A 27,369-nucleotide genomic window follows, 5' to 3' on the forward strand; every position below is an offset into this window, starting at 1 on the left:
TAACACCGTTCATCTATCAACAGGCTATCCACTTAAGAAAAAACTATGTGTTCCCTGATGATGAATTGGATTGCTGTAATACATGTCTTAAATGTACTACGTAAACAATTTCTGAACTGAAGGGGTTTTTCGTGGAGATTTCAGTATTTTCACAGTTGAAATCATGAGTCAGTTGAAGTTAGACCACCATGGAAAATCTGGAAGCACTGGACAGCTGTTTCATCCTATTATGGGACTCCTCAGCAGTGCGCATCCACGATCCCGCACTCGCGGGATTCGAACCTAGGACCTACCAGTCTTGCGCCAGAGCACTCAACCGATAGACCATTGAGCCGGCATCCACCTGTGTTAATGTCTAACTTCAACCAATCCACGATTTTGAGCAACCGTTCACTAACTGTCTTCAGTGAGTTGGTATCTCTACAACACACTTGGTTGAACTCCACTGGTCACTGCTTCCCATTAGAACTCAAGGAAATATCTCTTGAAGTTAGTCACTAGTGAGTATATGATTATAGATCAGAGGGGGTTTTGTGGAGAATTTAGTATTTTCATAGTTGAAATCATGAGTCTTTTTTTCATTTTTTTATTTTATCGTTTCTCCAATTGATATTAGTTCGTTAATATAAATGTGGAAAAAAATCCATTTATTTATCTGATCTTTATGTTTTTAGGAAACAAGTTCGCAGCGGCATGCTCACTAGTGACTGGCTCCACGAGGTATTTCCTGGAGTTCTAGTGAGAAGCAGTAACCAGTGGGGTTCAACCAAGTCTGTTGGGAGATGTCAACTCACTGATGACATTGGTGAATGGTTGCTCAACTTCGTGTACTGGTTGAAGTTAGACATTAACACCGTTGGATGCCGGCCGGATCGGTGGCATAGTGGTTAAGCGCTCGCGCGCGAAACTGATAGATCCTGAGTCTGGATCTCGCGAGACAGGATCATGGATGCACACTGCTGAGGAGTCCCACAATAGTATGAAACGGCCATCCAGTGATTCCAGTTTTTCCATGATGATCCAGCTTCAATTGACTCATGATTTCAATTATATAAAATTGCTAAGATCTTCAGAAAACCCCCTTCTGATATTATTATTAGGCAAACTAAGTGGTTCATTTTATTATTTACTTCAACATTGTTTATTAATCTTATGCAAGACTGCGCGTTTCTGTTATGTCAGATAAATGTTTGTGGCTCTAGTGAATGTTGTATTCAATCTTTTTCATCTTTTCTCGTGATCATCATAATTCCATTGTCATTACACAATGTCCTAAATACCACACATTAGTTATATTTTGTTGCACTCTCCTCAATCATATATAAACAAATATGTTCAGTATTTTTAAGCTAAGTTTTGATAATGGATAACAGTGGATTCTAGGACATGCATTTAGTTCTGTTGGGAACTCGTCAGTTGGATGTATCTATACCTACGTGAATATTTACACAGCTGCTTTGTGCAATGAGAATGAGATTTAATTTCACTTTTCAAGAATTTGAAATTTCTCTTTGTTGATATTAAATCACTTTTGGAATATGCAGATCCTAAATCAATTGTCTTGACAATGTCATTAAATCAAAAGCATTTCACATATTAATAGACATTGGTATATGTTAGAAACAAAACTTGGAAAAAATAATATTACCCGTATTTTATCAACTTCTTGATCTTTTTAAATTTTATTGCATGTTTATGACCGACATTATGCAAGTATTCAAATGTTAAAAGAAGAAATTTACTATATGTTTGGTTATGTCTAATATTAGATAGTATTAAGGAGAGAAAATTAAGGAGTTATGGGTGCTCACTTTTTGGGACTTACAGACTACAACAAAACTATTAATGAATAATTCTTGATTTTCAACTGTTATTTCCATAGCTAATATGAGTTCATAGCGTAATCTATCTTTGAACATTTTTTTTCAAGAGATAACTATATATGACCACCTGCAACCACCATCTTATAGCAACATAGTGCACGCAGTGTCGAACCACCTAGACTAGTGGCCACATTGCGACTTGATCGATAGAATTCGATTAGCACCAAGAAGGACTTGACATGCACGACATTAATCACCACCCAGTGATCAATCAAGTGTGACTTTTGTAGTGTACTTAGATGCTTGATTGTCATATTTTTGTATGATTAAATACGTTAGCATTTAGTGGTAATATATAAAATTCAATTCAGTGTCATATGCTCTAAGTTAAGCTATCAAATATATGAAACGTGATTTTTGTATTTGAAGTGAAAGGATTGATCTGTCTTCAATAAAATTTCATTCAGAGTACCACAAATCTTCAAATTTAAACCATCTAGCTTAGAGAACACACTATCTCAGTGAAATCAAATCAAACTATTTTTATGGAAGAAATGGTTTGTGTCTAGTAGTAGAGTCAGGGATCCACGTTTTGTCCTATTTGGGACCCGTCAGTCGCATGTTTATCCATCTCAGAGTTTAAGTAAAACCCGAAATTCGAAACTGGTATCTTTCACTTCAAACACCAAGGGATTATCCACCTAGCTGCCGAGTTCAGATATCCATTCATATGTGCATCGGGTATGAAATAAGACTGACCAAGATTTAGTTAAGGATATCAGCAACAATTAACTTAAAAACTATTTTAAATTGAACTAAATTTATTCTTATTTACCACTGACCTATGTTCAGTTGACTTAATTCTGACCTTAAAACTATTCAAACCGATGTTTCGGAGGCGCTTTTTGTGTAATATAATATTCATCTGAAATACTTCCCTCAATCTTTTGATCAACTGCATTTGAGTCATTATATAATACCGATTTACATTGAAATCACAAATCGATGAAAGTTAGATAGTTATTACAAATTTTGAAGCTCTGGACGACCCTTTCATCCCAGTATGGAACGATTCAGGAGTGTTCATCCACAATCCCACATTTAGGAATTAAATCCGGAGCCTTCTGTCTCTTATGAGATCGCTTGACCTGTATATCACTGAGCCGGCAACCAATGTTATACATTTCTGACCCCAATCAGTTTACGATAATGTACGACCATCTTCCATTGTCTTTAAAGGGCGCCTTCCACACATCCGACATGGTTTAGTTCCACTAGCTGCGGCTTCTCACAAGAACACGTCAGATTTCCTCTCGAACCTAGTCACTTGTGAGCAAATAATTCCCAACATGGAAATTGAGTGGTTGTTGGTTCATTGGTCTACAGATTAAGCGTTCGCTCAAAGTACAGAAGGTTCTGGGTTTGATTCCCGGATGTTGGATTATGGATTAACACCCTCGATCGGCCCTATACTCGGACGAAACGATCATCCAGCTCTATGAAGTTTTTAATGATTGTCTAACTTTCATCGATTAGTGATTTCGTTGAAATCTAACAATCTTATCAACACATTTGAAATTTCAACTTATACTGACATTTTAAAATTGTAAAAATGATAATAATGATTACTAGATGAGTTAACACATAGACTAGATCATTACTCGTTGTGTGTTTTATGAATTAAACGGAATGCAAACTTGAAATACGTGAGTTTTACTGGTTTGATTAGAGATTTATATGATATTTCACTAATTTAATGTATAATTTGCAAATGTTTCCTTCTGTGAATTTCAATCTTAATTCTTGAATATCCTTGAAAACATACGCTAATTGAATCAGTTAAAAAGTGTTTTCATTAAACACTTATAAAATTGAATGCTTCATCATGAATTCACTAAAGTACAAAACTCTGCATCATTAGATTTCGATCTAATGTCTTAAGTTATCGTGTTTATTTGAGCTATCTAGAGATTTGGTCCAGCTTTGCATGCAGTCATGAGTAGAAGTTGTACAACATCTTAGAATAAGATGAAATAGCTATCCTTGATGGGAACTATTTTTCAATAAATGAAATGACACCACGCAAAGGATCATAAAGTTTTATGCATAAATAGAACCTTTCCAGCTTGATAACAGTGAATAAAAAGCCATCACGTGGCTAAAAGTAAACTCAAAAAGAATACTTTTATCAAATGATAATTACAGATTTCGTTTAAACTAGAGTCAATAGGCATTATAGTTTCTGCCAAAAAAATGAACATTTTTGGTAGCGCATTTTTTAAATCACTTACCTGTTCAAAATTCTTTGTGAATATTAATTAAAACTAACTTGTATAACTTCGGAATTCAAATGTTATTTTGTACTCAAAAGCAAGTTTACGAAAATGAATTTTAAAGTATCTGTTAGATTGTTGACGTATTCAGCCGTACGGAACCGCATTATACAATAAATGGGAAGTGTTTAATAATAATGATATCATTACGTATGTAAATACGGTCTATTTACGTAATAAGGTTTTCTGGAATATCTAGTTGTTTGTACAAATACTAAGGTATTGAAAAGGATAAATTTTGAAAAGTAGGATTATGAATTATTTCAGTGATTCTTTTAACAACTTAACAATCTTAGAAACATTTTCAATCATACTTTAATCATTAGAACGTTAGATACACACTATAAATACTTATATTCATGGGTTTGGTCATAAGATACATGATACAGAAGAGAACTACCGTGTCTTCAATCATAACCAAAGTACCCTATATTAAATGATATTGTATACACATTTTATCAGTTCTTCTATTACTTACTTACGCCTGTTACCCCTCGTCGAGGAGCATAGGCCGCTCACCAGCATTCTCCATCCAACTCTGTCCTGAGCCTTCCTTTCCAGTTCTTTCCAGTTGCTATTCATTCTTTTAATATCTGCTTCTATTTTCCGGCGTAATGTGTTCTTTGGCCTTCCTCTTTTCCGCTTCCCTTCCGGATTCCAAGTTAGGGATTGCCTTGTAACGATTTAGAAATTAGATAAGTGATTATAATGTTGTTAAGCTCTCTAAACTAAATGATTCAACTGTACATCATTCATTGCCATTCAAGTCAATATCATCAATCCCTACTTCATATTTGCTATCTTATAAAAGTTAAATTTTAATCCAGTTTTTTTTTTATTTTCCGGTTCTACAACTTTCTATCGTCGTACAATCATTCATTAATACCATGATCAACAACAATACACATATTACACATTACTACAGGTTGCTATCAAAATGATTGATAAAATTAAAATGTATAAAACTTGTCGAGATAAAGTAAGTGGATTAAATGTTCAATGTTAGTTTATTGTATATTGTTTATTATACATATGCGATTTATAAGTTATGTATTGGTATATTACTATATATTTTTCTTGTCAGAATTCATGAGTATAATTTGAGATCAACACATAGACGATCCAATGAATATGATCCAAAATTTTTTATTGAGGTTATTAGTTATGAACAGAGATAAACAAAACACCGATTGGATTTAACCTAAAAATCTGTCACCTTTAGACACTCTGACCTTGACGAGCTATCTTTATCCATTCATTAATCGAGAAGAGTTTTAATTTCTTAATAAGTTAATTGTCCAATAAATTCAGGATCTTAAACTCTACATATCTATAAGTTTCGGGTTCGTAATTTGGTGACCATATTAAGCCATCAGCAACCACTCATTAGACGTAGCCTTTGGCAATTTTGTTTCATTCACGAAATTAAAACTTTTTAAATAGGAACAAGGAAATTTGAAACGAGACAGGTAAAGAAACAGTCTGCTGATAACTTTCATTAGAGTTTGAAACCACCAAGATGGAGATGAGACAAGAGCATCATCCCAAAAGGTAAGCACTGATGTAAATTTATTATTTACTTATTTAAACACATAAATATTGGTACAAGGAAGCACCAGATACATATGCTCCACAAAAATCTCATTTGATTTGTGTGAACGCTATGATACTGCCCAGGTGCCCAAACCGAAGCACGTGGTTTTCTTAGTAAGCCACACTCGGAGCCTTTGACCTTAAGGTCTGATCCACAAGGCAGTGAAGCATCGTAAGGAGATGCAGTCCCATGGTAGCCGGTGACCAACGATTGATTCATACTCCATTTGTTCCCTCAGGATACTGGAGCCCATGTGCACCATTGGTTTGGAATCAGGGTTTTCCAACTCCCTTAGGTGGACTTTCCGTGTCCACCAACCCGGTTAAAGCACCGGACATTCGCTTTTCGTCCTCTCAATTTCGTAAACAACAGTAGTGTCACGAGAAGGTAGTGAGTAGGACTTCCCTGTCAGAGGCTATATACGCGTGTCCATGTGAGAGCATTTCGAGAGGGAGAGCGGACTCTCCCCATTCTCGGCCGTACCAGGGCATTTGGGGGCACTGATGTAAATTAATTTTTATGAAATAAAGTTTATATGACCTCAGTTAATGTACTAATTCGACAAAGTAGTATATTGTTTGTTGAGACGTTAGAGATTATTTTTAACTCAGTAAGTGTGTAAATGTTTTATCAAAACGTCACCTTTAAAAATAAGAAAATGGTATAGCTACTTTTATTCCAATTACATATTTCAACAAACTGATTTATACACTTGTTAATTGTGTGTTACAACACAGGCTGTGGTGTGGGCTTCTTATGTCCACATAAGTAGTATATGGTCATGGTCAGACATAGAATGTATTTTGGCAGAAGACCGATAAGGAAAGAACTAAAATGAAGCGCAATTGGTAGGAAAATGTATGAACAATGAAATTAGAGAAGATGAATTGATATTTACAGAAGGAATAGTGAAGAGTGAGACAATTGGTTGTCATTTTGCAAATTAACTGTTCATTTTATGGTTATCAGAATTTACTGAGGTAGTCTGTAATTTGCGCTTTAATACATTCGATTGACCCAACTAGTGTTTTGTTCACTACAAGGCGACTCATTACTGTAAACGACTGCACTTATCAATCTTTCTATTAATATACAACACATCCACTACAATTAATTATTTGGAAAGAATGATTGAAGAACATCAAAAATCAATATTGAGCAATTGAACCTTTATTAGGACATTAAACATTGTTACAAGTTTTATAACTTTACAAATATTACCATTGCTTAACTAAGAAATTTAGACAGATCCTTTGGTGAATGATTTTTTAGTAATAAAACTCACTAAGCGGAAAAGTTAATAAAATTACTTCGAACCGTTTCGTGACACCTTGTCTTTGATTATTATTATTATTACATATAATTTGTCTTTTAATGAGTCTTTGATAAATTTCATTCGATATGGGGTTGTGGAGACCGATGGGTATTTGATTGAGATCATGGACCGATCAATATTAGGCCACTATTGGAAACTTAGATTCATTGAATGGCCGTTTCGTTCTAGCATGGGACTCTTGAGCAGTGCCGATCCATGATTCCGCACATGGGATTCGAACCCAGGACTTTAGGTCTCCAGGTTTTCCCTGGTGATCTAACATTGATCAACTTATGGTCTCAATCAAGAATTTCACTCAATCCAAAATTGTACTGACTCTACATTATAACAAGCTCATCAATAATAATCTGCGTTAAATAGAAAAGTTATGGTGTTATCCATCCATTTTTAATGTTCTATAAAAGTACAAAATCTGGCATTTTTGAGCATTTTACCATTGATTTAGTGGGTGAGTCCTGTGTCCTCTTAAAATTTCTATAGTTTCTTGTCCAACACCGATACATTAGTTCACAAATTTACTTGTTATTTGAGGAAGTGAATTAACTTACAAATGAATCAGATAAAATGTACTTGATTAAAGGAGTTCCATCTGGTTTCTTTGGTTTTATTTAATTGCTGAAGTTTATGGGTAGTCTAAGCAATCTGTAAAACACTTTATTTCTTGTTATATTATGTTTTGCACAAGCACATTGCTTTATTTATCAATACAATCATAGTGCATTAACATGAAATCACATACAGAAAGGAGATCGTAAATATGCAAATATTTGTTAAGTCAATTTTTGAAGTGTATAATTCACTTGTTTGCGATGCTTAATTCACAAGTTTATACCTGTCTAGGTAAATGTTGTTTGTTGTCAATCATTACAGTTACATTTTGAAAACATAAGTATCATGAATACTTTTTTTGTGTTCACTTATTCCAGGTATTCGTTACAAAATTTTCAATACCATATGATTAGTGTTGTATTGTCAGTATAAGGTTGTGGAGAATGTTGAATTTCATTGAAATCACGAAATGATCAAAATTAGACAATCATTTAAAGCAAGGAAACAATGAGTGGCCGTTTATCTAAGTATGGGACTTCTCAGAAGAGCTCGTACTGGTTAGGTTATTTTCTCTTAGGAAGTGTTGAACTAAGCGGCTTACAAACAATTTTCTGGTTTTGAGCATATTTGGTTTAATGAACGTCGCCGATAAAACTACTAGGAAAAGTTATTCGAAAAGTTTATTCTACACAAACTTTATACATGTCCGTACTTAAATAAGTTAATGAAATAAGAACCATCTAATTCGATTATTTTGAAGAGTAATTCAAATCCATCATACATTTCATCATACACTGATATCGACTAAAAAGATCCAAAAACCAAAGAGCACTGGACAACTATTTCACCCAGAATTCCAGGATCTTCCGATAGTGGCCGTTAACAGCCTTCAAATGGATCGTATATGTGACTTTCAGGTTTTACGACCAGCATGATTAACTCTGGTGATTTGAAATCCTAGCAGCTAATGTTACTGAAAGCTATTCGCAAATAGTGAATTATGCTCTACGCACTATTCAAACTCTTCAATATTGACTTTTTCTGAGATGGATTCTTGACCTTCTGGACAGACATCATGATGGATAGAGTTCAACCTTATTTGAAACAAAACAGTCACCCATCAATGGCACAGGATGATTGTCTCACTATATTTTGAGTCTACTGAAGCCTAAGACTTGAAATATCAGATTAGATGATGTATTGCATAACTGTATTAACTTTGAAGACAGTTTAGGTTGTTCTTTGATTTATTTATCTAGAGGTATATTTTCATGCACGTTCTTCAAAACTGTTGAGTCAGGGTCTAGGTGTAACTATAGGTGAAACAGGTAAAACCTGATATTTAGACTTCATCTACTTCTAAAGCACAAATTATTTGACTGAATACAAAGAAATCGGTGAATACAGTCAGTCAGAAAAAAAGTAGTTAAACACACACGAATCAAATAGTAATGAAAAATCCAACAAACAAATAATTTTGCGCAACACTCATACTTATAAGAAGAGTATAATTTCACTAATGAACAACCAGGTAAAGACAACCCAAGATCAGGCTTTGAAAGGTAGGGACTTAAAGTAAATTATTATTCGTCATTTTAGTCATAGACAAAACTAACATCTGTAGGTTTATTTTTTTTCTGTATAGTAGCAATTTACGGCACAATAACTTTCTAGACCCTTTGTGATTTGTAGTGAATCTTCAGTTGATATTAGCTCACGATGCAAACTGTCTTAAAATGACTAAAAAACTGTTAAGAAAGGTATACAAATTCTGTATGAAAATGCTTTATTGTAATGTGGAGCTTCACCATACTAGAGTTGTTGCAAACATGATTACAATTTGGTGATAGATAATTAGATCATCAAAACCTAACTAATAACCAGTTATTTTATTTATTTATTTGAACATATAAATATTGACACAAAGGGAGACCAGATACATATGCTCCACAAAAATCTCATTTGATTTGTGTGAACGCTATGATACTGCCCAGGTGCCCAAACCGAAGCACGTGGTTTTCTTAGTAAGCCACACTCGGAGCCTTTGACCTTAAGGTCTGATCCACAAGGCAGTGAAGCATCGTAAGGAGATGCAGTCCCATGGTAGCCGGTGACCAACGATTGATTCATACTCCATTTGTTCCCTCAGGATACTGGAGCCCATGTGCACCATTGGTTTGGAATCAGGGTTTTCCAACTCCCTTAGGTGGACTTTCCGTGTCCACCAACCCGGTTAAAGCACCGGACATTCGCTTTTCGTCCTCTCAATTTCGTAAACAACAGTAGTGTCACGAGAAGGTAGTGAGTAGGACTTCCCTGTCAGAGGCTATATACGCGTGTCCATGTGAGAGCATTTCGAGAGGGAGAGCGGACTCTCCCCATTCTCGGCCGTACCAGGGCATTTGGGGGCTTGTATTTTCTCTTTGTTGTTATGGTTTGAGATTGAGCAGTCTCTTTCTAATACGTACATATACTGCATTCCCAGCAGATTGACGCGATAATGTATTTAGCCACCAGTATCTAGTTCACCAATTTAACCAAGTTTATAGTTTACTACAGGCTTCATACGAAACACACAAATAGTTATTTCAAAATTGTCTGTCTGTTCTAAAAACTATGATTCCTGACTGAATAACAGCAAATTGAATTGCTATTGTTAAATAAAAAAAGACTACCAGAAGTCTTTTCAGAAGATTTAGACAACCTCTGATGAGAATACATATCTTTGGAAAATAGACATGGTAACATCTGAAAAACAATTTCTATTGAAATAAATGCTTGATACAAACATTTTTGAGTAGTCGTAAGCCTCAAATGTACGATCCAACTAACTTCTAATCCTAAAGATACAGACTTAAACGTCAGATATCAGTTCATCAGAAGAATGACTATAAATAAAACGAAACAATAAATCATTCTCCGCTGCCTCAGGGAAGAAAAGTATTGCACTTTTATCTTAAAAACGTCTACTTGGTCTAAATCTTCATGAATACCAACTCAATAAATTAGGACAATGATTAGATTAAGGCAATGGTAGTGCACAATAATGTAAGAAATGTCAGTGCAACTCAAAAAGTTGGCAAATTTGGTCAGTTACATATCGAGAGTTCGATGTTTTTGAAAATGAAATAGAAACAATTCTGAGTAATCAGATGTGGTTGGATCAAACGATAAGTTATTATATAAAAATCAAATGAAAGAACTATCAGTTACTGATTGGGTCAATTAATAAAATCCTTATTTTAAATTGTTATTTTAAAGACTCTTATTGTACTAGCTGTTTATTTTCATTCATTGACTGAAATCCTTTTCGTCAGTCAGGGACACCCACTGTCTTTTGTTACGTTTAACAAAAAATAGGTCATAGAATGTGAAAGTTCGAATACTTTATTTAACAAACAATCTAACTTTCAAATAATTAAATATTCGATAATTAAAATGTCAATGTTATCTTGATCCACGTTTTTGTTTATTGTAGTTAACAAGAGAAGTCAGAGTGACCAAATCAATTAATCATCCAAATATTGGTAAGAGTAAAATTGTATTCATATAAGTTTTCTGTTGATATATAGTTGAAAATGTGACAGTTTACTTCGACTAGTTATTTCCTTATTAGTTGACAATAAGTAGCTTAATTGTTCATTTGTATTAGTTGTATTGAATCTTCCCATCGATGTTTGGCTCTTCAGTTAATTAGCCGCTTTTTGAAATATGTTCATCCTGTGTGGATTACTTCGATACTGTCATTAAGCCATAAGCGATTCACACAGAACGAACAAATACCAAAAAGTGACTAATAAATTGCAGTCCTAAACAACAATTATAAGATTGGAACAACTAATGCAAATGAATTAAACTTTACCCCACTACACAACCAGTTCTTGTCTGAACTCAAGAGCTAAGAAAATAACGTGATGGTGTTTGAACAAGGACAGTAAGAGGTCCGAGGCTCGAAGTGAAAATTGACTCTGAGATTCAGAACATCGAGCAACGAGTCCCAAACGAGACAAAACGCGTATCCTGGATCCCACTAAAGAAAGTTTTGCTTTATAATATATGAAACAGAACAATGCTTCCATACAGTAGGTTTCTTTTTGTCCAATTAAATACCTTCCATTAATTTTATACAATGCGCATAACAATACAAAACATATTGTTCATTGAAATGCGTAAGCATGAAAATGAATAAACTAAGCATTTTCTCTTGATTATATGATCTACTGAAATGTCACGTAGTCATATCTTCTTACCCATCGAACTTGTAAATATTGAGACAATTGATGAAATCAGATTATTAGCTTTAACTGGTGGCAAATAACTACTTCAGTGAAAATGTTAAGAACATGATACAGTTATTTTATTCTTCACTTCATGTTTATTTGGGATATTTACAAATTTCTGTACTACAACTACAAAACTCTCATTCCAACGAGTCTTATTTTTCTTAAAAACACTGATGCACTCTTAAATGGAAGTTCCGAAGTCACCAGGGAGAAAAGTAGACTAATTCAACGCTAAGTGGATAAGTATAGTCACGTGTTTTATGAATAAATTACCACAAACCCGTGGTTTACAAACCAGAGAGAGATAGGAAAACCAGCCAACCTATCTGTTAAGAAAACGTACTAATGGGTTTCATTTTCCATTCTTAATATTGAAAGTCTAAGTAACATCCGACGGATTAAAGAGCATACTTTTACAGCTAAATCCTAAATCTGTATTGAGTATAAGTTATAATTTTTTGAGTAGCATGATTCATGAAAACATAAGGAAACGTGTTTGAATTGATTGCAGAGTGAATCTATACGATAATATTTACAGTATAGCACTTAACAATACGAACGGAATAGGAATAAAAATTGGTTCCCGGCTTAATTTTTCTTACGCTGTCACAAGTATACGTCATATGGATTGTAATAGTTAAGGATAATTATTTATTTCACAAAGACGCTACTGCTTATATACATTTTTCATCAACGTAAAAATTCAATGGAAGATAGTAGATTAGTTTACACTGACCAGTTCAAAAACATGATGAATTTTTCAATGGAATTATTCAAACCATATAGTAGTAAAGACTGATCAATCTCAGTCCAAAAATATCTACGAAAAATCTAAACAACTAATATCTATTGTAAGAAAAGATGGATAGTGGCTGGTAGTGGAATACAGGACGCGCATTTCGTCCTAGTTGAGACTCGTCAGCTAGATGTACCTGCATCTCAGAGTTGATGTTCACTCTGAGACTCGAACCCAGTACCGTTAGCTTCAAACTCCATCGCGTTATCTACTCAGTTACTGAGTCCTGATAGCCACTTGCTTGTGCGATGGAGTGAAGTTTAAATTCACTTAGTGTTACTTGTTTGTATCTTCCCATTGATGTTTAGGACTGCAACTGGACGAAACGCGCATCCTGGATTCCACTGCTAGCCACTATCCATCTTTGCTTACAATGCTTGTGAAATAAGGCTATATCGAGGCAACACGCACAGTATGCATATATGCCAATTAGAGACTGACCAGTTGCGGTCCTAAAAACATCAATGGGAAGATCCAAACAAACAATACTAAGTGAATTTAAACTAATATCTATGATTTAAAATTCACCCAATCACATAAGCCAATAGTTATCTAAACTCAGTAGATAAGTGTATAGAGTGATAGCATTTGAAGTGAACGATACTGGGTTCAAGTTCTGAAATGAAAATCAACTCTAAGATTCAGATACATTACATTGACAAGTTCCGAATAAGATGAAACTTCCATCCTAAATACCAATACTAGCCATCATTCATTTCTGTTTAAAAATGATTGTGATTGAATGACAATATCTAGCCAATCCATACAGAATGCACATATACCTAAAGAGACTGATCAATTTTAGTCCTAAATATCAACACGAAGATCCGAACAATCCATATATAAGAATCATAAAGTAATCTGGATCGAATGATAAAGTAAAAAAAAACAACTTTCTATCTATTATAGATTCCTTAAATTATTTTCATTGTTAAATTTCTCTTAGTTAAATAGTTAAAAAATAAAGTTACTTAGGTCATTTTGTTTAATAATAAATTAATTTTTAAAGAATAACTATTAGCATAGAGATAGATTTAAACTAGTAACAATATTGTTACTTTTTTTGAAAAAAATAACTTTTTATAATATACTAATTACCTCATTGTTTGTCTATACATACTTCATATTGTATATCTATACATATTCAAGCATTCAATTCTCATTATCATTAAAACGATGTTACAATTCATTCTCATTTACAAAAAGAAAATCAATAAATGAGCAAAATGAGTAAATTAAATATAAACTCTCATGAACAAGAGAATAATAATGATGATAAACATCGTAGAATAATATAGATTTATTTATTTATTTTGTAGATTCTCTTCTGTTGCTGAGTAATTAGAAATATCAATGTTAATGATTAAAAATTAAAAAAAATTATAATAATTTAATAATTGAATTCATAAGTCAATTAAAGTTAGACCACCACGGTAAATGTGGAAGCACCGGACGGCTGTTTCTTCCTAGTATGAGACTCTTCGGTAGTATGCATTCACGATCTCGCTCACACTTCTGAGTAGTCCCATACTAGGACGAAACGGTCATTCAGTGCTTCCACGTTTTCCATGGTGGTTTAGCTTTAATTGACTTATGAATTAAATTATTAAATTATTACAATATCTACTTCTCGGCTTCGCGCGGTAACACTTAACATCCACACCATTGAGCCAGTGGAGTTCAACCGGGTCTGTTGTGAGATAGTAACTCATTGAAGACAATTTTGGATGGTGGCTCAATTCCGTGGATTGGTTGAAGATAGACATTAACACCGTTAGATACCGGCTCAGTGGTCTAGAGGTTAAGTGTTCGCGTACGAGACTGATAGGTCTTGAGTTCGAATCCTGTTAGCGGGATCGTGGATTCACACTGCTGAGTAGTTTCATACTAGGACGAAACGGTCATCCAGTGCTTCCACGTTTTCTATGGTGGTTTAGCTTTAGTTGGCTTATGAATTCAATTATTAAATTATTATAATATCAACAAAAACCTTTTCTGATTATAGGTATCACTACCAAGTTTTGATTTGATAATTTTGAATAAATTGAGCATTTGGTATCCAAAAAAATATCAAAATACTACAGAAAGGTTTTTCCAATTACAAAGAAAGGAGAGTAGCTGAAGCGTTCCATAGAATGCTTAATCCCACTGCTCTCAATAGAAAGGAAGGCCTTACCATACATCCTACTTGGACTATCTATCCTAATCACCTAGTCTGATATTATTTACAATTTCACACCATTACATTACAAATTAAACTCTATCCTTTGTTATTAAAAAGGTCACACATTTTTCATCATTAACAGTGAACACATACACACAAAATTATATACATGTCACTTATGAATCATTTTAACCGAAATGAAATGACATGACATTGATTTATTCAGACCTGTTTTTTGATTGATCACCTAATATTCTTGGATTGTTCCGTTGTACTATTTAAACTTGGATTAATGTTAATTTGGTTACTCTGAAGAAGTAGCTTACACTGAGTTACGAAACGTCAGAAAATCTAATTTTTCTACTCATTGGGATACTACAAATATATTAATTTATTTACTTTTCTGATTATATTTATTTTGCATTAGAGTTGTTTTTACTTGAAGCTGGATTTCATATATAAATGTACATTAATAGAAGACAATAATCATGGAAGACTTATTTAAATAGTTATTATTATATAGATTGAATATGTAAATATTCTAGAAAAGAATAGTGAGGAAATAATGAAGACAGAAGTTTCTTTTAAAGCCAGACGATCAATCTCATCATTTGTGGATTATTTTTTTTAAAAAGATTGACTGGCTAAGTTTCCTCCTTCTTAAATGAGGTTCATTTAAACCTCAGTTAAGAAGTAGGAAATTAACACTTCCATAACGTCATTTTTAACCTTATTATTAATGTGTGATAAAATACGATAGATAACCATATGAGTATTACTTCTGTTAGCATCTTGAATTTCGGGCAGCAGGCGTGAATTAAAAGTTATCAATATAATTTATGAGACTACCAATGATTTTTAATTGAAAGTACTTTAGAACGTGCTAACTAGTTGATATGGTTAACAGATAGGATATGTAATTTTTTTCTTACATTATTACATCTGAAGTACTGGAATGGCCATGATAGTTGAAACAATCATCTGACCAACACGTCAGTCCATTAGATTGAAAGACACAAAACCTTTTAACGAGCTGATCGAATATGTGACTATCCAATGGATAAATGAAGCTGTCATTAGTGTACAAATATTCCACTGGAATATATATATATATATACCCGATCTTATATATAACGCACTGTGATGATTGCTGAATTCTATACTCTTTATTTTCTCATTTTTTTATTACAGTTCAGTTATACGAGGTAATTGAAACAGGAAGATATGTTTATTTAGTGATGGAATATGCCAAGAATGGTAAATATAAATGTTTCTATATGTCTATATGTCTAATGTTGTGTCAGGTTACTGATACAGTAGATTGAATTTGACTCTATATATCATTTTCTAGAGTTTTAAACTGAATGAACTGTTTCACTAAAATAACTTCGAACTATCTCTCTTCTAAATGATCTTCTGTACTGTAATTTTCCGATTTTCGCATTAGTGTGTATACTGTTTAATAAATAATTTTAATCGCTTAAGATGTATGTCCTATAGTTTAAATTACTGTATTAGAATCCAGTGACTGAGATTCCTTAGTTTTAGTTCATATCTAGTATTACTCGATCATAATACAATATAGCTATTTTTAACCATCTATTACATTTTCACATTCAACAATTTTAATATTCCCTACTACAACTAACAAAAGTAGATCATTAGGATAGGATGTTTGTGAAATTTGTTGAATTTTGTAGTCTACATTACTAGTTAACACACATTTGATGATTGTGTAATGAAGTAACTGAAAATAAAACCATTGTAATGAAGAAAGATTTGCATTGAAATCAGCCAGTTATGAATTGAAGAAAAATGACAATGATGTAATTTAAACTTCAGAAAGAGTTGAAATAATGAATGACGTAATAAATAAATAAAAGGGGTTTAATGTTACCAGGGCAAAGAAAGATTTATTACCGCCTCTTTTTGGGTACATAGATTTGGTTTTAAGCGTTTGATTGCTATCGTTTCGGCAAATTTCAAAAGGTTGGAGTTTGATTATTTATTAATCACCATGAAGGACTTCAGTGTATCGACTTCATGTCCTGAGTCAAGGAGGTGTCTTGAGATGGCACTGCTGAATGCTTTTAATCCATTTAGCCTTAAATGTTTTGGAATATGTTCTTCGAATCGAACGTAGGCTTTCCTTTGTCCTGCCAATGTAAATGATTTGGTAGATACATGTAAAGTTGTATATACAATTGGTGGTAACATGAGAGGGATACCTATGGACCTTTGATTGTGGTAAAAAAACATATTGTTTTGGACAGGACAATCAGTTTAGCTGGAGGATAAGTTCTCGTCAATGTAGTTTTTAGTCTCATATTAATTTATTCTTTGACATCATCACCTTTGAATTTAAGTTGAATAAAAATAGGTTTTTCATTTGCTGTAGTTTCTCTGGGTTTTTTTTATCTTCACGTTTTCCATATTTCTCAATAAATTTCAATGAGTATCCGTTATTCTTTGAACATTTTTTAACATTCATCACTTCCTCTTCTAGTGTATCAGCAGTACATATTCTTTGTGTTCTGTGAAACAGTGTTTTAACAAGTGCCTTTTTGTAACTGATGGGACAAAAGCTATTGAAATTGAGATAAACCCCATTCCATATATCTTCCTTATAAACTGAACGTTGGACTGTGCCATCCTCTCTTCGTTTCGTTGCGATATCGAGAAAATGGAACTTGTTTTCGTTTTCATGTTTCATAGTAAACTGGATATTTGTATAAGCTTCGTTGAAAAGTTTTATCAGATTTGTTGCATGCTGTCGATTATTACATACGATAAAGGTATCAACAGCATACTTCGAATAACACAACATTTAATCAATCGCTCCTTTGAGCTTGGTTCTTTCGAGGTTAGCCATGAAAATATCTGTTAAGACAGGACCTAACGGACTTGTCACTACTACACCACTTGTTTGTCGGTATATGATATTGTTGAACTGAAACTGAACATCTTTTGTACAAATTATTAACAGTCGCTTGAATTCTGACGCTGGTAGGGGTAGTATGTCAGAACGCTGGCAAATTATGTCTATGGTTTCAAAAAGTGGTATTTTTGAAAATAATGATTTCACATCAAAGGAAACCATAAACTTACCATCAATATTTATGTAGTTCATGAATAATATGAATTCATACATAATATATCATTTCGTTCTTTTAGTACTCGTCAGCTGAATACACCTGGATCCCTGAGTTGATGTTTACTACAGGACTCTAATCAACTGCTCGTCACATCTTATCTTTACTATAAAAACTTGTGTCATAATATTTATATTGAGGCAATGCAAACACGATGTAATTATGCCAACTAAGAATAATCAGAATTCAACTCGGATTATCAACACTAAAGTAACACAAACTTTTTCAAATTGAGTTAAAATTCATACACATAAGACAAGCCAGCGGCTATCTGAACTGAGTAGTAAAGTGAGCTATACATTGTGCGTTTAAAGGTGCTGGGTTTGAGCCTCAGTGTGGACGTCAATGCTAAGATTCAGTGCTATCTAGATGACGAGTTTGAAATAGGACTAAACACTGGTCCTAAATTCCACTGCTAGCCACATGCCGTTTATTCTATAAAAACTCAGGCGACTATATTTGGGTTTCAATAAATAGCACCAATCAAAACGTTTCATCAATTCTTCTAAACACATACAGTATAATTACATACTTTCATGAAGCTAATTCATATTATCTAAAAATATATATTTTGGTAACTTTTTTGCGTTTAAGGTGAAATGTTTGAATATCTTTTGAAGCATAATAGAATGAGTGAATCTGATGCACGAAGAAAATTTCGCCAAATACTTTCTGCTGTACAATACTGCCATCGAAAAAATATTGTCCATCGAGATTTAAAAGTATGTTTAAGTAGTTATACTGTTTAGTTAAATAAAAAGTAACCAAGTTGGGAGGTATCAATGTCAAGGTTGAACTTGATAGTTTCAAATACAATGAGCATTGGGTAGAAAGTCAATGATGAATATATTTTTTGTTATATCCCAATGAATTATGATTTTGATTGTAATAAAAATATTCTGCATCGCTTTCTTTGTACTATTTAATCTTAGCTTAGTTTATTTCGGTTACTGGTTTACTCTGAAGAGATGGTTTACATTAAATTACGAAACATCAGAAATACAATTTTTCCACTCATTGTGATATAACAAAAATTATATACATTATTAACCTAGTATATGGTATACAAAAGGCTCTTAAGTGTTGAAAATATTTGCTGATTACTGTTATGTAACTGTCTTGGTGAAAGGTTTATATATCTGAAAGATAGGAATAAAGTTACTACCTAACAATATTATGAATATTCTCAAAAACAAGAATTTTTCAGATTACAAAGTTTCTAGGTTTATTACGCGTAAACCTTAACCAATGTTTATATATTTATAAGAAAACTGACATGTGAAACTCCATAACTCAAATATTATGAATTCCTGCTTGAAGTAAAATCCAAGAGATTAACAAGAACATTATATTAAAAGTTGATTAAGAGAGATACTGTAGGTGTACATAAAACCAGATTGGTCAATTAACAACCATCAACACTGATACCATTTGTTTAGAAGTTCACCATGAACGTCATGTTTGCCCAGAGAAAATCTGGATCAGGAACAGGTATTTCCAGTAATTTAGTTTATATACCATGTTCCATTTCCTGTATGTTCACACGTAAGATATTTTCAACAATTTTAAGCGTTTTAAGTACTTATTATAGTCAGATCTTACACAATTTTTCATTAAGAAAGGTGCTATCATCCACTATGTTTTGGATTTCACAAAAAAAATCTGGTGTACACCACTTTATATCTCACAAAATTCTCTGAAGATCGCTAGTACAATGTAGTTTTATCAATCAAGTTTCTAGATCATTATAATTATATGATAAATTCACTATATGTCACCCCTCTGCTGATTTAAAACTCTAGTAGATCAATCTTCCCATAATATCCATATCTAAACTAACCATTTTAAAGTATTATATCCATATTTCTCTTCATTTGAATTTGTCGATTCAATTTAGGCAGAAAATCTTTTACTCGATTATCAGAATAATATTAAATTAGCAGATTTTGGTTTTGCAAATCATTTTAATGCAGCATCATTATTGGATACATTTTGTGGAAGTCCACCGTATGCTGCACCAGAATTATTAAATGGTGAAAAGTATATGGGTCCAGAAGTTGATGTATGGGCATTAGGTGTTTTATTATATTTATTTATAAGTGGTACATTACCATTTGAAGCATCGACTTTAAAAGTAAGAATTTTGTTTGTTATTTTTTAAAGTGGTTTTCTCTGTGAGCATAAAATAGATATGTTTCTATGTTTTCACACTGGCCACTATCCAACAGAACAGCTAAGATTAATGCTGTATGTGGACAGGAAGTACTTTAGAATACGCGTAAACCTAAAATAAACACTAATGAAGACCTAATTGAAAACAATATACTTTTCGTTTATAAACGTTGTTCTAATATACATAAAGGGAATTTTCGATATGCGAGTGAATGAAACAACTTACTGATAAAACCATTGGTTGACGTTAAAGGTTCCACAACTAGCCATTTTCAGATAATTCATTTAATATCTGTCTAACAAATATTTATCATCGTTGAGCAATCAATCGAATAGAACTCGTCACTATACGTCAACTCCCTTGATTATGAGAAAGCACTTGACAGTATGAATAGGAGAACATTATGGAAACTTCTTCGACACTATGGAGTACCTGTGAAGATCATCAATGTCATTCGGAATTCATACGACATACTACAGTGCGAGGTCGTGCATCGAGGACAACTGACAGACGCATTCCAAGTGAGGACCGGAATCAGACAAGGCTGCTTTCTCTCTCCCTTCTCTTTCTTCTGGTAGTTGACTGGATTATGAAAACCTCGACATCTGAGGGGGAGCACTGAATAAAATGGACAGGTTGGATGCAATTAGACGATTTGGACTTCGCAGATGACTTGGCTTTTCTATCCTATACAGAAGAAAAAATGCAGGAGAAGACAGCTAGTGTGGCAGTGACTTCTGCATCAGTAGACCCAAACCTTCACAAGGGAAAAAACAAGATCCTCAAATACAACACAGAGAACAACTCAATCACACTTGATGAAAGAACTGTGGAAGAGGTGAAAAAGTTTACTTATCTGGGTAGCATCATCGATGAACGAGGAGGATCGGATGCAGATGTAAAGGCGAGGATTGGCAGAGCAAAAACAGGATTCCTACAGCTGAAGGACATATGCAACTCAACACAACCGTCAACCAATATCAAAGTGAGAATCTTCAATACGAACGTCAAATCAGTCCTACTGTATTGAGCTGAGACTTGGAGAACTACTACAACCATCATCAAAATGTTACAAGTATTTATAAACAGTTTTCTACGCAAAATACTAAATGTCCGTTGACTGGATGCCATCAGCAACAGTACTGTATGAGAGGACAAACCAGGTTCTAGCTGTGGAGGAAATTAGGAAAAGACGTTGGAAGTGGATAGGACATAGGTTACAGAAAACACCAAACTGGATCATGAAGCGAGCTCTAACTTGGAATCTTGAATGGAAACGGAAAACAGGAAGGCCAAAGAACACACTGCGTCACGAATTGGAAGCAGATATGAAAAGGATGAATAACAATTGGAACGACTGAGAAGTATTGCCCAGAACAGAGTTGGATGGAGAATACTAGTGGGCGGCCTATGTTCCTACACAAGGGGTAACAGGCGTAAGTAAAACAAATATTTGAATGATAGATAAAATAATGTAATATCTCAGCAGTCAATCACAACTACCCTACAGTAAACAAATTGTTATTAATGTTAAACTTGATTAATTTATTGTTTTTCAAAAATAGTTCAACAGTAATTTACAGCTTTTGAAACGCTATGGCGAATGTAATTCGGCGATATTTTCATCTTACTTTCGAAATGTTTTTTTGCTCATAAATCCTTTCCTTGCAACTATACTTTAGTGAACACCCCAATTTAACGTAAAATACTTTGCAGAATTATATCCAGTTATGACAAAATCAGAATCCAATTACAGAAAATGAAAAGAAATTTTAGAAAATTAAATTTGATTTATTATATAGGTCACATCCTTATGTACAAAAGTCATTAAGAGATCCTTCAAACACCTATGACCATGCTTTCAGTCATATAAAGTACGCTTAATATTTAGATACTGTTTCAGATACAGTCTGCTTTGAGAGCATATATTTCTTGTAACTTAACTTTTATTAAATTCACTGTACGATTGCACAACAGAAAATTTATCAACTTTAAGCTTTATAAGAACTAAATATGGGTATATTTTACTTAGTCCATCATAAAGTCCAATTCAGATGTTATTGGGTGTTTAGACATTGATTAGTTTGTTGCTAACATATAGTTTGCTTTCAAATCGGTATTTATCAATAGGCCTAAAAACACAATGTGTATGCTACATTTGCAAATGATTTTCCGTCTTTATAAACATGATTTCTATTCTGTCATTTGAATACAATAAATTATTTTATTTCTTCTCAGGAATTACACAGACGTATTACCCAATGTGATTATCGTATTCCATATTTTATGTCTACTAAATGTGAATTAATTATAAAACGTATGCTAGAAATTGATCCTATCAAACGAAGTTGTTTAGAGGTAATGTAGTAAGTTTTATTTTCTTCTTTTTCTTCTTATACCGGTCCTAGACAATTAAAAGATCATTCTAATGTCACATAATAGAATGATCTGTTTAATAATTAATTTATTTTTGGATAGTGTAATAAGTTGACGAAGATTATCAGAACTATGAAATATATATATATATATATATATATTAGAGTAATATATTTCGAACAATCTAGTCACATATAATATATTTCTTAAGAATTCACTTAGTATTACTTGTGTGAATCTTCACATTGATGTTTAGGACTGCGACTGGTCAGTCTCTTATTGGCATATATGTGCATATTGTGCGTATTGCCTCGATATTGCCTTAATTCACAAGCATTGTAAGCATAGATGGATAGTGTCTAGCATTGGAATCCAGCTTGACGCGCGTTTCGTCCTAGTTAGGGCTCGTCAGGTGGATGTACCTGCATCTCAGAGTTGACTTCACCCCATTGCACAAGCAAGTGACTATCAGGACTCGGTAACTGAGTGGATAATGCAATGGCGTTTGAAGTGAAAGGCACTGGGTTCGAGTCTCAGAGTGAACATCAACTCTGAGATGCAGGTACATCTAGCTGACGAGTCTCAAATAGGACGAAATGCACGTCCTAGATTCTACTGCTAGCCACTTTCCCATCTTTGCTTCTTAAGAATATTTTATATATAGAAATAAAATGTCGACTACACAACATATACATTTAAATTGTTGAAATGGTTTCACATTATTGTATCTATTGTTTTTATCTTCAATTTGTCGTCTAGTTGACCTTTTATTTTTAGATATAACAAGTATATTATGTGTGATTAGATTATTCGAAACATATTACATTAATATATATGACATAATTCTGATAATCTACCTCTTCGCTAACCCCATGCCCAACCCTCCTCCTTTACTCGGGCTTTGGACCAGCAGTAACTCTAGAAGAGCTACAGCCGGATTTCCCTCTTCTTATTACACTATCCAAATTTATCAAACGGATGAATTACCTTAATTTTTTTTATAAAAAATATTTGTTGAATCTGCATTTGAAAAATCACAAATATTAAAAAAAATAAATAGATGAATGAAAAGATGATTGATTATTGACAGAAAATAATTATGTTTGATTTTTTTGCAAATTATGAAGGATATTTAGTTTTGGCTGTGTTCCAAAATGTATATCTGTCTAATTAAGATAATAAAGTTAAATCGGTAGTTTTGTTTTATCTTCTCTATCAATCAGACTTTCTTAAAATTATATATAACTATATATATATATATGCTATAAATAGATCCTGAGGAGACATAAGTCGATTAGCCAACAGAGATTACAATGTTTTGCAGTCACTTAACACGACGTATTTCCTGTGTGTTTTATGGAAACAATATTGATGAAAGCAAAGACTTCATCTAACCTTTATGCATTTGTTAAAACATCGATGTAATTGTGTGATCATTATTTACACTTGTCAGATCAAATATTGAGGAAAACAGTGGGAATTACTTATTTAGTACAAACCATAAGGTGGTTACGTTTTATATTTCATATACATATTCATCCAATCAAATACACAAGGTCATTTAGATGACAAACAGCTGACCAAATGTAATATCATCTATTCCAGCCAATGGTAATCATTTTATCAAATAAAATCTCAGGGAAATATTATTTTGCAAACGCTTTTAACATTTCAACTATCCAAAGATGGATGGTCCCCGAATGCCCTGGTACGCTCTCAATTAACCACGCATATACAGCCACTGTCAGAGAAGTCCTACTCACTACATTATCGTGACATTATTGTGGTCTACGAAATTTAAGAATGAAAAGTGAATATCGGGCGCTTTAATCTGGTTGGTGGACACGGAGAGTCCACCTAGAGGAGTTGGAAAACCCTGGTTCCAAACCGATGATTCACATAGACTCCAGGGTTTCGAGGTAATAGATGGCATTTGAACCTATTGTTGTTCACAACTACCATGGGACTGTGCCTCCTAACGTTGCTTTACTGCCTTGTGGATTAGACCTCTATATCAAAAGCTCGTGGAGTGGCCCCCTAAGAAAACCACCTGTTCCGGTTTAGGCGCCCGCTCAGTATTCCAGCCCACACACATATCTAATCATTTGTGTGGTACATATGTATTTGGTGCCTTCTCGTACCAATGTTTGTTGAAATAAATAATAAATATAATAATGGATGTACTTTTTAGTCTTTATTCCACAAAATTAGCGTGTTATTCGGTTTGAGGAATTTTTTAGGAACGTAAAATCAAACTACTTGACTATCCATTTTTTGCATATAACCCACTATTTTATTAGTAGTTAACCTTTATCTGGACTTAAAAGCTTAGCACATGATGCCATAGTGTTTAAAGCCTTAAGAACCGTGTTCATATCATAGCGTAAGCATCAATACTGGGGTGTAGATACATCCAGATAACATGTCTTAAACAGGATTGAAAATGTGTCTTAAGTTCCTTTGCTAGGTACAACCTATCTTTACTGAAACCGTAACAAGATAATACCTTTCTTTAACTTTCGGCAACAACAATAAAAGTGCTTTTTTATTATATTTTCTAAAATGAAGGAATTAATGGAAGATCCATGGATTAATATCGGATATGAACACGATCCATTAAGACCGTATATTGAACCTAGAGAAAATTATAACGATCCAATACGTATTGGTAAGTATAATATTAACCAGTAAATAATGTTAGTTACTTAAAGTAAATTGACTAAGTGAATTTATATACTGATACATATTTTACTGAACTTTATCTATTTCTTATCCAAATTTTAAGAATTTCTCAATGAACAGCTTAAAATATTCAATACGAAGGTTAAATAAGTTTAGGATTGTAGACTGATAATTATCATGTGTTTACTAGTGACTAACGTCGAGAGGAAATTTCTCAAGTTTTATTAAGAAGTTCAACCGTATCACGTTTGGAGAAGATAGCATTTGTCAAGGGACCTAAAGGTCCTGGATCCGATTCGTGATGGAATTGCAGATGTCCACTGTTTGGGTGTCCCATACTTAGTTACAACAACTAATCAATGCTTCTTAGTTTTCATTATTTATCTAACTTATAGTTGGTTCATGCTATTAATAACATTCAACAATCTCCATAACCCTTCAAACATGACTTATAATATCTATGATTTATTAGGTCTGAAAATAAATTTTTTTTAAATGATACATGACAGAAGTACCACATGACTGAGTAATGTGAATGTTTCGTTTGATTTTGATCCAATATTATGTCGGGTAATATAAAATGATATTATTATATGATTAATAGTTATGCTTTATTTCTTTGGCAATTTGAAAACTGACTTATTATGTTGATTACTACAGCTTAAATTTTAGTAAAAGCTGATATCATTTACAAAATTATTGAAAACTTAAGGAATGCTGAATAGCTACTATATTATCCTGGCTATAAACTGTCATCACTGTACATCCACAATCTGAAGCCAGAGTTTATGTATTGTAGAGGAGATGATACTGTAGTGGTAAATAAATCCCCAAAATCAATAGCTCTGTAAGTCTTCGACATTTGATGCTGAGCACAATAGTTTTAATGAACTCACTTAACTGAAGGTGCTTGATCATGCATCTGTACTAGATCACGAGTGTGTACGCCATGCTACACATCTCCTACAACCACTAACCAGCTTAGATTAGTCACTTCTCGATATATCGTTATTTTAACCAGTATATCTCCGAACCTCTTCGCTTCTGACTTCTGATTTGACTGTATTGGCACATTTCAATTATAAAAGGTGTTACTGGTTGAGGTTTTGCCAAACTCCGAATACTTATAGCACCTTTAATACAATCTAGACTTTTGTGATAAATTTGATTTTTTTTAAGCTTCAATCTAGTTTCGAAAGTAGATTTCTTGTAATGTGTAATATTGAATGATTAAACCTTATCAATACATCACATATATAATAACTTCATGGTATCTACAACGTAAAAAGTTTTCAATAAACAGCAATACTTTGAACTACATACCACACATGTAGAATTTTTCAATTATGCAAAGTTTAAAATGAACAACTTCATAGTGTACAAACGAAAGCTCTTCTAGTCTTTAACCTACATTCAATTAGTAACAATTACATACATTATGCATTTATTATTTAACTTTTTTCTAAGATTCTTAAATTATAATATAAGTACGTCTTATTCAAAGAATAAGCTTTTTTCCATACACTTAGATGTAATACCTTTTCTTTCCATATAAATAAATATGGGCTTCTTAATGCAACAAAATAAAAAATTCAGGTATTTATGGATGTCAAAGAATTGAAATATTTCATGACTTTAAGATTAATACAATTCAAGTGTTTGATATAGTACCATTATTTGCACATAGTAAAATAGAAGAGTATTTCATGTATATAGAAACTAGTACATGATTTTCAAATAATCTTCAAGTGTATATTAGTAGTATCTTCATCTAATAAAGTGATTTGTGTGTAAAGATAGATGGAAATAAACTATTCAATTTGATTAGAAATATAAAACTTTACAAAACCATTCACTTAGTACCGTTTGTTTGAATTTTCCCATTGGTGTTTAGGACTGCAACTGGTCAGTCTCTTATTGGCATATGTGCATACTGTGCGTATTGCCTCGATATTGCCTTAGTTAACAAACATTATAACCAAAGATGGATAGTGGTTAGCAGTGGAATTTAGGACGCGCGTTTCGTCCTATTTGAAGCGAAAGGTACTGGGTTCGAGTCCTAGAGTGAACATCAACTCTGAGATGCAGGTACATCCAGCTGACGAGTC

The 27,369-nt window shown here is 33.2% G+C and overlaps 1 protein-coding gene across 1 annotated transcript in view; it reads left to right on the top strand.

The window, feature by feature from the left end:
- Smp_162010 (serine/threonine kinase) overlaps positions 1 to 27,369 on the top strand; it is a gene marked incomplete at both ends in the record, with an annotated part of 54,558 nt that overhangs the window by 14,392 nt on the left and 12,797 nt on the right. Inside the window, 6 exons of the mRNA XM_018793189.1 lie at positions 5,082 to 5,135; positions 11,114 to 11,162; positions 16,070 to 16,135; positions 18,625 to 18,752; positions 22,442 to 22,561; positions 25,148 to 25,247. Coding sequence (XP_018647726.1) covers positions 5,082 to 5,135; positions 11,114 to 11,162; positions 16,070 to 16,135; positions 18,625 to 18,752; positions 22,442 to 22,561; positions 25,148 to 25,247 — 517 coding nt within the window. The remainder of the gene's footprint in view (positions 1 to 5,081; positions 5,136 to 11,113; positions 11,163 to 16,069; positions 16,136 to 18,624; positions 18,753 to 22,441; positions 22,562 to 25,147; positions 25,248 to 27,369) is intronic.

The sequence above is a fragment of the Schistosoma mansoni genome, chromosome 1 (assembly GCF_000237925.1).
Source record: "Schistosoma mansoni strain Puerto Rico chromosome 1, complete genome".
Classification (NCBI taxonomy): domain Eukaryota; kingdom Metazoa; phylum Platyhelminthes; class Trematoda; order Strigeidida; family Schistosomatidae; genus Schistosoma; species Schistosoma mansoni.